Genomic DNA, 14,885 nt, shown 5'->3' on the forward strand with positions numbered 1-14,885 from the left:
TGAAGCGTCATCCTTTTGCTGCTGCCGTGGACCAGGCTTCCTTTAGCGTTGCGCGGCCTATTTCTCGCTTAAGTAATCTGGTTCTAAACGCGAAACGAGTACATAGGAACCGTCCGCATATTCGGTTGCGTGCATAAAGCTGTACCAATGTTCCGTAAAACATTCAGTTTATTCGTGCCCACGTATTTTCTGCTCATTTGTGGACTATATCGTGCAGAGGCAGCCACCGGTTTGGTCAATGATGAGGTGAAACGCACAGTGGACTTGAGTACGCATCTTGCTAAGATATCTACCGAGATTATTTTGTCAAATGAAGGAGACACTGCTGTCAGCAGCTTTGTTGTGGCCCTTGAGCCCGAACTAGCTCCACATCTGGCATATATTGGCGCATCGGTAAGTAGTCTCAGTTTGAACGATCCAACTACGTGAAGCTAGCAAACACCAGGCGGCTGAGTTAGCTTTACAAAGCATTCATCTTATTAGCCAACGCTGTTAGCTGACATTAGCCAGCAGGTAACCACAACAGTAATGAGTAAAGCAATCCAATCTAAGATGCTCAATTACTTGAAAGGCATCTAGTTGTCCATTTCGATAAACCATTTAGCACATTGAGGACAAAGCTGCAAACAAGCATGTGTAAGTCAAACAAGTCAGACATGTCTTCACTCTAGCTTGAAAGTTAGCTTGTTAACTAGCTATCGACAAGGCACGAAGCCCATGCAGATCGATTTGCACTCAAATTGAATGGTCAACTATGAACTTGAATGTGATGTCTGTTGTTTTACTTGTAGACGATAAAGACGATTAATTAACCAACACATGCGGGTTCAAAGTAATAACATTGAATTGTGTTTGGAAATGATATCGTGGTGCTACCGGTAAATGAGTTGACTACCAGTGAGCTAATCACTTAGCACTATTCCGAACAGTATTTTACTAAGTTGCTTGTTAGCCATCATGTTATTGAATGAATTGAGATGCAAGGTGACGTATAACGTGCTACTTCAGCTTAATTTATGGTATAGTAGTGCAGGTAGATAGCTACAATTAGCTTGCTATGGAACAAAATGCACTGTAGTGAAGCCCTATCCTGCGCAGGGCATTTCCGCGCACTTCTCTGTCAGTGAATGTGTGACACGTAAGCGTACAGCGCACTCACTTCCGCGTTTGACCCTTTTGTTTGTCCTATCACACTACCCAGAGCTTAAGGTGTTGACACTTCTTGGCTCGTTTGTCTAGATACAAATTGTTTGTTAAAATTGCAAATACCTAAATGAGAAAAAATGATTAAGCATGCATCTGTCTAAGCTAAATCAGACCATATCTCTTCACGTTTCTCTTTGGTTTAGGCAGTTTACCTGTCTTTCAGAACAGTCAGTTACTCCTGCAGCTCTCTGTACTCCTCAGGGGCATTAATTTGGTTGGTGTTCATCAGTAAGTGATTAATACATATTTACTTGTTTCTGTTTAGGTCAAAGGAGATGAGGAGGATGATGGAAGTCTTGAGTTTTCAGAGACTGCCCTGCCTGGTCAGAGGTGAGTACTACCAGCTCTATAGTAACACATGAGCTAATGTAGTTGAGATGGTTTTGTTTGAGTTGCAAAGATGAAATAACTTTAGGCAACATGCACATTTGTAAATATGTGCTGCCTACAAAATTCTAAATCTATCATTGATTTTGCGGCATCTGTTGATTTTAAGTCTAACCTATTTTCTTGTATATCATTGCAGTGGCAAGTTCTTTAAGGTGGACTTGCCCTCCTCGCTGGCATCAGGCGCTAAACTGCGTGTGAAGGTGGAGACAATGCTCAGCCACGTGCTGCGCCCCTTCCCCACCCAGATCACCCAGGCGGAGCGTCAGCTGGTGGTGTTCCAGGGCAACCACTACCTGTACTCGCCCTACCCCACCCGTTCCCAGAGCAGCCGCGTCAGGCTGGCCTCGAAGACTGTGGAGAGCTACACCAAACTGGGTAACCCCAGCAAGACGGATGAGGTCATTGAGTATGGGCCATTCCGTGATGTTGCTCCTTTCAGCCAGGTGAGCCTCTTGTGACATGATCAGGTAATCTGTACTGAAGCCACTGCATGTTAAACATATTGAATTAAAGCAGAGATTCATATGGAAACGGGGCATAGAAATGAATTCCAGCAGCATCTTTTCTGTAAAACCTGACCGTATTCTTATGAAGTGTTTCATATTGAAATATTGTGCTATGCAGAAACTTTTGTCTCTGCTCAGTTGGTTCTGTTTTTGATGTGGTTTGTGTAGCGTAGTTGTCATGAAACTTGGTGTAGCATGGGGCAAGGAAGACATTAAACTTTGGAGCGGGTCCATTCATTGTTCATTGTTTTGCTGAACTTGCAAGAGTAGTCTGCTGCGAGTGTGCCCTTTTAAATCGTATTTGTTTTTATTTCAGGACACCATGAAGATCCACTATGAGAACAACACCCCTTTCCTGACCATTAGCAGCATCACCCGCACCATCGAGGTTTCCCACTGGGGAAACATCGCTGTGGAGGAGACCATTGACCTGAGGCACACTGGCGCTTATCTGAAGGGACCCTTCTCCCGCTATGACTACCAGAGGCAGTCTGACAGTGGAATCTCCTCTGTCAAGTCTTTCAAGGTGAGTCACATTGACCCATTCAGATTTTTCTAGATGTTTTGGCAGATGGGCCAAAACATTGGTTGGTGTATTTTGCATTATATCCTATCTAATGTTTCGTTCTACCCTTATATCAAAGTTGAACTAAGGTTTTTGAGATGTTCTGTTAAGTGCTTCCATATTTAGTGGATCTCTCTGTTGTTCCACAGACCATCCTCCCGGCTTCAGCTCAGGACGTGTACTACCGCGATGAGATCGGCAACATCTCCACCTCACACCTCCAGGTTCTGGAAGATTCTGTGGAGGTTGAGGTGAGGCCCCGCTTTCCTCTCTTCGGAGGCTGGAAGACTCACTACATGATCGGCTACAACCTGCCCAGCTACGAGTACCTCTATACTTTGGGTTGGTAACTCTGTTCAGTTTCCTTGTTATTGACACATTTTGATGTCCTTGCTTGTTGAGATATCTAAATGCAATTGTGTCACTTTTGACTAACAGGTGACCAGTATGCTCTGAAGATGCGTCTTGTGGATCATGTCTATGATGACCAGGTGATCGATCTTCTGACTGTGAAGCTCATTCTTCCAGAGGGGGCAAGGTGAGTGCATGTCATATGACAAAATGAGAAATGCAAAGCATATCGTAATTTCTAAAAATGTTTTATGTGCAGTTATTTAAAATTACTTTTTGGAGGTCATTCTTGTTTTATGGATGTTAAAATTCCTGTTATTTTTCGCTATAGAAATGTCCACATGGACACACCTTACCCTGTGAACCGGGACTCTGACCAGCTGCACTACACCTACCTGGACACCTTTGGCCGGCCCGTGCTGGTGGCCACCAAGAGCAACCTGGTGGAGCAGCACATCCAGGACATGGTGGTAAGCTGTGGATACTGGATCTCCTATACTCTCATATTGGGGGAATGTTTACTCGTACAAAATCCTGTTGCAATTCATAACTTGATATACTTAATTTACCTATTCAAATCATTGGGAAAGCAGTGTTGAATCTAAAAGATCACGGATCGAGCTTCCCATCCTGGCAGGTTTAGTCTTTAGTTTTTATCTGGCTGACATTTTTCCATTTTGAACGATATATCAGCCATTGATTGTCTGCATTGATCCTGCCATATTTGTGCAATCCAGTTGAGCAGGTTGCTTGGGTTCACAAAAGGACTGGAAAGGTGGGGGTTAAGGTACATAAGACTGCAGGAGTCAATCAATGAAGTGGCACTGGTGGCATACCATACTACTAATATTCCACTAGTCATGAAGTCACAGTTGACACAAGCCATTTTAATCACAAAGCAAGACCTCACCGGCCAACAAACTGGATTTGTGGTCCTATATTGTGTGTCAGTCACTGTGTGAATGCTCAGCCTGTGGTGCTCTCCCCTCCTCAGGTGCATTACAACTTCAACAAGATCCTCATGCTGCAGGAGCCTCTGCTGGTGGTCGGAGCCTTCTACATCCTCTTCTTCACAGTCATCATCTACGTGCGCTTGGACTTCTCCATCACCAAGGTACCTGATTGAAACAGTTTTCTTAACCATTATGAAACACAAGACATACCAACCAATTCCACATGGCTATCATTTAAAAACGTAACAATTGTCAGTCATTAAAGGCACCGTATGTAAGAAATGTATTTCAATTAATCATAAAATGGCCCTGATATGTCACTAGACATTAAGAAATCATGTTCATTTCAAATACTTATATCACTGACAACAGGAGTCCGGCCAGGATATTGTCATTTAAAAAGTGAAGTTGCAGCCCTCAACTGATGTTGTTGTTGTGTTTTGGCCTGACCCTCCATCTATCTACTAATCACAAAGTCAGTAGTTTTTCGGCATCTGGGTTGGCAACCTCGAGTCAGGGAGGAGGGGGAGGGGATACACCGCTCTACAGTAATTTGTAATTAAAAGTGATTGCAGTACCAGTTTTGGCCACAATCTTACATATGGTTCCTTTAAATAGGTACTTTATATCATTGTACGTCATGCATTGTTTTAGTATAGGCTCCCACTTAGAATGTAGTTTTCTTTGGTGTAAATTGTGTTTAGGGTATGTGGTGAATAATATTTGATTTCAATGAAATACGTATTTTGGGTACTGTGTGAGAGTATTTTGGGTACTGTGTTTTTTTTTGTGTGTGTGTGTGAGAATGTGACTATGTAATTTTCTCTCTTCCCTTCCCCATGGTGCACTCCAGGACCCTGCTGCAGAGGTGCGCATGAAGGTGGCCTCCATCACCGAGCAGGTGCTGACCCTGGTGAACAAGCGCCTGGGCCTGTACCGCCACATGGACGAGGTGGTGAACCGCTACAAGCAGACCCGGGACACCGGCGCACTCAACAGCGGCCGAAAGACCCTGGAGGCTGACCACCGCACCCTCACCAATGATATTAACTCCCTGCAGGCCAGGCTCAAGGCAGAGGGCTCCGACCTGGCTGAGAAGGTATGGTCATATTTTATCTCACTATTGTGTGTGTGTGTGTGTGTATCTGTTTGTTTGTGTACTGTATAGTAGGACAACAGTGGACAAAGATAAAGCTGGACAACTAGATTTATTGTCTTGCACTGCATACTGACCTGTTGAAAAGTTATGTGCAGTATTATGTGACATCACCGTATCTTACCAGAATGGCTTTGGGCTCCGTGGAGAGAATTTGAAGAGTTCTTATGCAAAACCCTCTAAATCTGTCTGACCACTTTTCTTTGAAATGCACATTTTTTTTATCAGGCTCCTAAAAAATTTTGCCTACAAATCGATATTTCAGACCAGGAAGAAAGTGGTATTTAGCGGGTTGTGTGGAGAGCATTCACTCACCATCTCCTTTTTGACAGAGATATAGCATTAAGAGCAGGGGTCTCAAACTCAAATGAGCTGGGGGCCACTTCTGCCAACGTCATCTGATTGGAGGGCCGCGTCAGTGTTAAAGAATAGTACAAAAAAAGAATGGCTATTTCCTAAAATGCAATGGTTTTTTTTTTTTTTTTTTCAAATACTGTATTTTCAAATACAAAACTGCAAACAGAAAGTGCAAGTCTTTTTATCTATTTTTAGATACCTGTGCTATAAAATAATGATACAATAAATATAAATACAAATTATGAAAAGAAACAAAGCATAAAAACAGGTATGCGTGTGTTTCACACCAAATCAAAATATTTTCCTCTCATAACTTATTTAAACCTGGCATATCAAAATTTCAAAAGGCCATGGCTTGAAAGTGGTCAGAGAAAGTCCTACTGTAAATGTAAAAATCTTTGAGTATAAACAAATGTTTATGAAGGGGGTAAATTTACCCATCTAATTTGCCACTGGATGGTAAGCACCTCAAATTATGCGCCTTTCAGTAAATACTGGATGTTGAACATATTTGAGCAGGTTTACTTTCTTTTTGTCATATTACCCAAATAACAAATTAACAGGAAAACAGTAGGCCTAAGATAACAATAGTAAACTATTACTAGCCTGTTCCACAAACCGTTATTATAGGTCTACAATAAAGTAGCCTGGTCAAATCAGTTACTATCGCGGGTGACTTTGTAGTTCTTCAGAGCTGTCTGTACCACGTCCATTACGGACATAATCATCATCACTATTACCACTGCCACCTCAAGCTATTTTGGGCAAAGAGTCGAAATAGGCATGGTATGCTTAGTGGACACCGCCGTACGCAAAGACGCACCTCCATTCACAGACGCACCGTGACCATCACTGTCAATAGACGATCGATCATAATATAATCTCCAAAAGGCAGATATTCTCCTTCAGAATCAGGATAGGTGAATAGCATAGCCTACCCAAGACTTCATCACACGTGAGTTTTTTTCAACATTTGGTGTAGGCCTATTTCTGCTTCAATTTGTGCAAAACTATGGCCTGCATCGCTTCCGCGTCATTACAAACAAATGCACGTCTTCAGGCCATCCTTAAAAATATTTTCGTTTGCCGTAACCCGACCGACCCTGTCAATTTAGAACCGACCCAAATATTTATTTTTTTCCCCTTTTAGTCCGACCGACTTGCCGTTTGTAAAACTTGCGTTAATACCGACCGATTGTTGTTTTTTTTTACTCTAAACAACCAATACAAATGCAATAAAATAATATTTCTTTTAGTAGGCCCAAGTATTGTGAATATAAATTGCCTACATGCAAACGTGGCTCACTTAAAAAAACCTGTGGCGCCATCTCTACACCATTGGTTTTACGCGATGTCACACTATGGCCTACGCCTGCTTCATTCACACAAACTGATAACGCTTTTACTTGGCACGGTTCTGGAAGAACTGTGGCCAGATCTTTTCTCATCCCTCCTCCCCCTAGTCTAACGGTGACCGTGTCGGAGAATTGAAATTGGTTGTGGTCTATTCAGCATTTCTCAAAATATGGGTCCGCAACATGGAGACTGCTGGTCCGCGGAGTCGTGGAGTGAAATTAGGCCCGGTGTTGCACCAAATTCTGTGACCTGTCGAATTTTGTGACTCTAGAGGGCGCTGTTTTATTGGAGTCTATGAATGTACTGAGCTGTACTGACACACTGATGAGGCAATTCTGTTATGTGTATAATTCTTCTAATAAACTTTGTACATTTTTGAAACATGGAACATTGACTGGGTGTGGGTGTATTATTCTAGAGTAGAGCTAAAGCCTACCCCTCACCACTCCTGTGAACAGATGGACTTCAGCAGGACAGATCACATATTTTGATAGGCTACTGTCAAATTATGTCACTGTAACTGCAGAAAAAAAATGCTGTGGAGGTCACTAACTGCCTCCTTAAGTTTGTATATCAGTTTGAGGTGCCAAAAAAAAGTAAATTAACGGACAATGACAAGAAGTTTGTCAATAATGTAAATAAAGTGTTTGCTGATGTCAATGACAATGTACAACATCAGTCCATTTCTGCAGAGTTATAGTGGGGTAATAGTAAATATAGTGGGCTACTGTCAAACATAATTTGACAGTAGGCTTATCATCATATGTGACCTGTCCAGCTGAAGTCCACCTCTTCGCTGGAGTGGTGGGGTAGGCCTTAGCTGTACTCTATAGAGATAGTATAGAGAGGAAGATACACATGCAGGCCTGTGGAGTAATACACCCACACCCAGACAATGTTCCATGTTTCAAAAATGTACAAAGTTTATTAGAAGAATTATACACATAACAGAATTGCCTCATCAGTGTGTCAGTACAGCTCAGTACATTCATAGACTCCAATAAAACAGCGCCCTCTAGAGTCACAAAATTCGACAGGTCACAGAATTTGGTGCAACACCGGTGCTTCATCTGATAATTTGCTGCGCAGTTGATCAAGAAACCGCGGATCGACGAAAAAAGAAAACAAACGTTTCTGCTATCGATGTCATTAAACATGGAGCCCTACAATTAAGTGGTGGTATGAGCATTCATTCAATGCGGCGCCTGCGCCGAGAAACTGAAACTAATCGATAACGTTGGTATCAAAGCTCCGCTTCAACCTGTTGGAAGGCTATTTATTTATTTAACTTAAACTTAATAGAACGACGCTTTTTTTTTTTGGAACTTCCTTAGAAACAGAGCAGAGACTGTATAATACACTGTATAGCATTGAGTATTGCATAGTCAAATTTCAATATAACGTGGCCAAGAGCTATTGTAGCCTTCTTTCTGGGTACATGTAGATGAGCCCTATGACCCAAAAAGTCTGCCATGACCGGGCCTCAGGTCAAAGAAGTTTGAGAAAGGCTGGACTATATAACCTGCATCAGAATGAGGTTTGCCATGGTGCTGCCTCTGAAGGCACGGTTGAAGACCCAGTCAGTTACGCCACGATATGCACATTTGTGTAAATTCATTCCTACGAATCACCATGACCAAAATTGTACTTTTTTTTTTACTTTGAATCTTGAAAAAAAAAATATTGACCTACCTAATGACCCATTTTTATTTTTTTTTTGGCTGTTACTGCAAACAAAAATATTTTTAAGGATGGCCTCATGTTTCTCGCGTGTAGGCTAATACACTGTATTTCCTGAAAACTGTGTGCAGCGATTTTGGCCTTGAATCAAGCTCAGGGTGTCTAGCAACTAGTGGAGGAGAGTACAAATGAGATGTCACAGTACTTGGATCTATCGTCTATTTTAATCAGTGTCGTTGTTTGTCGCAATTAAAAATGCCCCCAAGGGCCGAATTACATTATTATTTTGAAATAGGCCGCGGGCCGGAATTGGGCCGGCCGGGAGTTTGAGACCGGTTTTGCATCTGAACTTGATGTAGGTAAATTCCTGGTGATGGCCACTGGAGGTCAGTGAAATTACATGAATCATCAGGGATGTTACTTTTTTGTTTAATTTGTTGCATTGCGTTGCTCTTGCAGTTTAAAATTCTGAACCAGATGTTGACTTTTGTTCAGTCGCTCCCATTCACTGGCCATTAGAGAATATATGGTTTACTTCATGTCCACATAATCACATTATTAATATGTTCCAGAGTATTTTTTAGTTTTAGAACTTCTCAAATATTCCTTCAATCGCTTTTGTGAGTTATCAGAATTGACTTGTATAAGGTCATCCTTGGTCATCTGATAAAAACTGTCTTTATTACTTGTTGATAACTTAAAGAGGGTGCTGGCTGGCATATGCTCCTGTATTGCTAGGGTGCAAAATTAATGTCACATTTCCCTTTTGTTGATTGTAAAGAAAGGCATTGTGATAAGCAATGTTTTTTATTCGGTCACAAAAAAAGGCTGTGCTGTTGAAGAGGCCATTGAAGCCCATTTCCGATGTCCCTAAAAAACGGGCACACAAATACAATTGCTAATCCAGCATGAACGTGAATTTCTTTTAAATTGAGTAAACAACTGCATTTAAAACCTTCGTTTACAAGATTGCTTCACAAACGATTTGGTTCGAGTTTAACGCACCAATTTAAGTTTAATTTCACTGCTAGTTACGCCCCTGCTGGTCTAAAGTCGTAAGCTGTTGAGTGGCTGCCCCGCCCACAAGCGCCCCTAAACCTAAATTTAGGGGAGCAGACACAAAGCATAACAGAAAAGGCCTGACGGCCGTCACACAATTAGCCTTTTCCAGACCCACTCTCAATTGAGAAGGGTCTGGTGTCAATGAGGCTATATGCCTTTTGGACTATGACCTGGTTAAAAAATGTTTAATAGCTTCAGGCTCAGAAATGTTCTTTGCTTTAAGCCCAGAACCCTGCCTATAAGCTCCTCCCTTTACCCATTGCCACTCCTTGTATGTGCAGGTGGGTGAGGTGCAGAAGCTGGACGGCCAGGTGAAGGATCTGGTGTGCCGCTCGTGCCAGGAGGCGGAGCGCCTGGTGGCGGGCAAGGTGAAGAAGGAGGCCTACATTGAGAACGAGAAGGGCCTAGCCAGCAAGCGGCAAGACCTGGTGTCCCGCATCGACAGCCTCCTGGATGCTCTGTAAATCATGCCCAACACACACACACACACACGTGGCCAGAAACATGCTAGCCCACAGCTGCTTCGTTACAGTGACCATCACACCCCTGCCCTCCTCTCTTCCACATGCTCTTTGGCACATCTGAATGCGTCTCCGTTGGACTTTATAGGCTTTTTCCTGTTCAGTCGACCAAAAGCACAGCTTTCATTGGTTCTGTGGGGGCAGACGTCACACGCTGTGTTGGGATGTGAATGTGCTTGTGTGAAGGTATATGTCAGTGTGCTATGATATGGTTACTATGTCTTTTGTTCAAATTAAGGAACCAGTCAGGTTTCCGGGTTGCTGGTTGTTTCTCTGTTCACTGAATGTTGGTAAGACTTTATGCTGTGAGAATCTGCGGGTGTTGAAAAACCCACTGCACACTACTGGTGCCCCTGTAACCTGACTTTGTGTCAAAGGTTAGAGTAACTTCAAAGCACTGATCAATATGGCAATTATTCTAACCAACAGTTTCAGTTTTAACGTCCCCATTTTTTGTCTTTGCTTCTACAGATGGATTTCATGTGTATTTTTTTATGATTTCACACTCTTTTTGTAAATTACGTGCTTTTCATTCATACCAAGAGATTAGTGAATGCGTGAGATTTGGATTTGCATGTGGAGAGGCAATGGGATTCTGGAACAGTTGTCTGTAAAATTCCAGTGGCTGAAGATACAATTTTGCAATAAAAACAAATCTGTTTGAACTTATTTCTTCAAGTGGTTTGTGTGCGACCTGTATCATATTGTGTTGATTTAAAAGAATTACTGGTTTACACGCACAAATACTGGCAACTGTTTATATCTCCAAGTATGGGGGAAATCACCTCAAGAGGGTGCTCATGATCCACTGCCAATATTCAAACCAGCCATAAAACAATCAATGCTTTGAGACACCACTGAAGTGCTGCGCTTTGATATTATAGAGGGCTAATGGTGGTTTTCACTCATACAAAATTAAACTTAAAACCAATACAAACATCAAAGGATAATTTTTAAAATGTCCTAAAAACGAGCTTTAATTGCTTAAATATTAAATGATATGCAGAAGCTCTCAGTTGTAACCACCTCAAGGTGGCAAGTAGCAGGGGCAGTAGTAATCATACATTTAATAAAACCGTTGCAATAGATGGGCTCATTTCAAAGGAGAATGTTGATGCCGATCAAAGGCGAATATAGTTTGCTTTACTTACAGTGGTGCTGAACCCTTGCTTTATTTGACCCTGGCCTGCCTCAGCCTCAGCCACACCCGGCAGCAACGGCTCCTCAGCCTCATGTTAAGTTAACACCCTGCCTCTGTGACTTCCATTATTACCCAAAGACAAACAGGAGACGCGGAGAGGGAGGCTAGACAGAGGTCATGGCTTTCCCTAGCTGGGTCACACAAGGTCAGAATAAGTCATATCCTGTGCCACAATAACAAATCCCATTCTATTCGGCCATGATAACGCTCCCATATTGTATGGGCCATACAATAATCATTCTGGGACGCCATGGCAGAGGAAAAACGAAGACAATGTCTCTTAGCACCGATGCAGGGACGATGAGAACGCACACAATGGCAACTGGTTGGAGTGTTTGTGCTACAGTGGCCATTTTGCACCCAGTGTGGGGTGGGATTGGGAAAGCCTTTCACGTACAGGACCGTTTCTCACAGTCATTAGAGCACTGTAAACTCAGCAGAACCATGGTAGCAACCAGTGTGAACGTGCAGGAGAAACCTCTGGACGTCACGTCTGTCCGTGGTGTCAAAGAAACACAACGTAGTTCTTTTATCTAAAAATAATGGCTTTAAACTCATTTTGATGGTACACTGCCTTACAATACTGAGAATTGAGTCTCTGCCATAGCTGATGCACACCCAGTACGTCTGGTACTTCACTGTGTAACGTTGTTGTCATAGGTAGGAGCATGACTCTTTTTTTGTCAGTTTTAGACAAATTGAGTACCTCAAAATCGGTAGCCAGTTCAGTAAAAGTAGATGAAAAGGGCAATTCTTAATGTTACATGAATGGAGAAATGAAGTGATGGATAGCCCCTACAACAGAGTTGTGAAGGAGTTTCTGTTCAGAGGAACAACAGCCACCTGAAATATTGTAACTCTAACCAAACCATGTGTGAAACAAAAAAAGGGAAAAAAAGAAACTGCAAATCATGCTATTCTCATATACACCGTGTCCATGTCTGTTTTGATTTCTTTCTTTTTTCATTTGAATGAGTTCCAAATTGCTGTGAAATGCTATTAATCAAGAAAGCTTGTCTATTATTGTACCTGTTAAACGAGCAGCCCAGTGAGTCTGCTGATTGGTAGATGTGAGAGACTAAAGTTCGTTAGGCTGAATTTTTCTCTGCTCTTTCCCCTGCTGTGATCTGTGGGATGCGCATACTGGTTGTGCCAGGGCTGCGGTTGAGCTGTTGCCCAAAGCGGAGCTGAAATTCTGTTTAAACCGGAATACATGAACAGCACTGTATCCTGATGTGGCGAACAGTGAAAGCTGAGACATGCTGGAGGGAGGGGTTCAGGTTGAGGGGAACCATGTGGTTGGGCTTGCACAGTCCCTCCAAGCCTGAGGGGGGTTGCGTGGTAGGCTTCTCTATGTAAGTGATGCAGTCAAATATTTCACCATTCAAATGCCATTCTAAAGTTAAATAACAATTGTTTTATTATAGCTATTTAAAAAAAAACAAAAAACATTTATGTCAATCATAACTATGTGAGCAACAGTGGCAGACAGGATTGGAATGGACATGGCCTTCTGGACAGTGGCGACCCAGTTGGTGATTGATTACCCCAGACTCACCTGCAGCTTGCACCTCACTCCCCCACCCAAATCCTCCACCCACCTCCACTCCCCCACCCAACCCACCTTGCCCACCTCCTTCTCAGGCACCCACTTCCCCTGACAACCTGCTGAGAGACCAGTCAGTGTCAGGAAACAATATCCTGCACTGTGGACCTCGCTCACAGAGCGCGCTCATAAATCACCACGGTGACAGAGACACCGCCCTCACTGTCCGCACTTCGTCACACACACACACACACACACACACACACACATATATACATGCATACACTCACACACATCTGCATTCTTATGGGCTGTCATATAGCTTAACACAGACGAAGGAAGAAAGCTACCAACAGAAGCCAAGGAAGGAGGACAAGATGAAGGAAAAACAGGTGAAAAAAAACAGACCAGAGGATCAGGTTCAACAAATGGTTGCCTGTTTATCACAAAGGTAGAGCACAGTTTATTTGCATACCAAAACTGTAGCATGCTAAAAAAAACGGTGTTGCCTTGCCACCCTGAGTCATAGCAGCGGACTGCATCAGAGGAGTCAGGGACAGAGTAGGATTCCCCATGCTGGTCCTGCAGCAGTGACCTGTAGACGGTGTCTCTCCAAGGCCCAGCCCTGGCATTTTGCAATTCCACCTCTCTGGCCTGGGTGGCTGCCTGTGTGTGCAGCCTGCAGTGTGCAGTGCTCGTATCAAACATCTGAGAGGACCCTGAATTCAAATGAAACTGGATCTCCGGCGGATGGTTCGAGCAAGCGCCAGATCAATTCCATCTTGAAATAACATCTCCAAAGTCTGGCTTCAGCTTTGTTATAATATGCTAACATCCCTCCTGTACATCTCCAGAGAATACAAAATTAACATCCCCTCTCGTACTGCACTATGCCCCTTGTTTTGTTTTGTTTTTTTCAGCTGAATTTTTTTACCTCATAAAATGAAAAAGTCTGCCGCATAGCCAAACAGAGCTGCGCTGGAAAGCAAACATTACATTGAAGGTAGTCTGGCATTTTTCAAATATATTAATGAGATGTGTAACCTGGCCCCTAGTTATGACAACAGATCGAAGCGGGGCTTGTAGACCAGTGTCCGGTGGTGTGGGATGTGGGGTATGTGTAACTGTGTGTTTAAGGACTGTGTGTGTACTGCATGTGTGAGAGTCTGTGTGCATGTGTATGTATGTGTTTAAGGGACAGTGTGTGTGCGAGTCTGTGTGTGTGTGTGTGTGTGTGTGCGTGTGTGTGATTGAGAAAAAAAGAGGTGTATGTGGCTAGTGGGTGAGGTGGAGTGGGGTGTAGGGACATCACAATGGCTGCCGTTGAGCCGATGCGCTCCTGCCCTCTGCGGCCGGTCATTCCACACTGACAGGACCCCGGGGACTTGGAGAGCGGATGAAAGCGAGGGGCGCTGGGCTCGGCCCCGTGTCCTGTGCAGGTGGCAGGTGTGATCAGGGCGCTAAGAGACGAGGGGCGGCGGTGGCGGTGGCGGCCGGCTGCCGGCACAATGAGACCGTCTGTGTGTGCCGCGTGCAGCTGCAGGAGGGCGGCGCGACGCTGAGGAGGAGAGAGGAGCGGCGCGGCGCGCCACAGCAGCCCAGCTGACAGCTCCACCGACAGACAGAGCGCCGCGAAGAGGAGCCGAAGCTACGGGCGGGGGGGGGGGTGTAGAGTGGACAACAGGTTGAAAAGGGGACGGAAAGATGGAAAGGGAGAGACCCCTGGCCTGAGAGACTTCAAACGGGTGGATTGGATGCCGGGGTGTCGAGAGATAGATTCTAACTGAGGGGCTTGGGGTGAGGTGAAGGGGCGATGGGTGTGTGCATGGGGGTGGAGGGCAGAGAAGAATGAGACAGAGAGAGAGAGAGAGAGAGAGAAAGGAGTGCCATCACTAATATTTCAGGTTGTGAGTGTATATATATGCATACCCACTCTGTGTATGGGTGTGAATCTGACTGGGTGTGTTTTTAAGACTCCGTTTTACACATGCTGTTTATTTGAACAGACAAGACTAATGCTAATACAGACACATCC

The 14,885-nt window shown here is 43.7% G+C and overlaps 1 protein-coding gene across 1 annotated transcript; it reads left to right on the top strand.

Annotated features, from left to right (window-relative positions):
• Positions 1 to 10,768, top strand: rpn1 (ribophorin I). The gene is made up of 10 exons (XM_048255911.1): positions 1 to 393; positions 1,472 to 1,536; positions 1,733 to 2,039; positions 2,419 to 2,628; positions 2,817 to 3,009; positions 3,106 to 3,205; positions 3,350 to 3,488; positions 4,013 to 4,132; positions 4,825 to 5,070; positions 9,864 to 10,768. The coding sequence occupies exons 1-10, from the start codon at positions 148 to 150 to the stop codon at positions 10,044 to 10,046; spliced, it is 1,809 nt and encodes a 602-aa protein (XP_048111868.1). The 5' UTR covers positions 1 to 147; the 3' UTR covers positions 10,047 to 10,768.
• Positions 10,769 to 14,885: the final 4,117 nt, after the last annotated feature.

This window comes from Alosa alosa, chromosome 10 (genome assembly GCF_017589495.1).
Source record: "Alosa alosa isolate M-15738 ecotype Scorff River chromosome 10, AALO_Geno_1.1, whole genome shotgun sequence".
Classification (NCBI taxonomy): Eukaryota; Metazoa; Chordata; class Actinopteri; order Clupeiformes; family Clupeidae; genus Alosa; species Alosa alosa.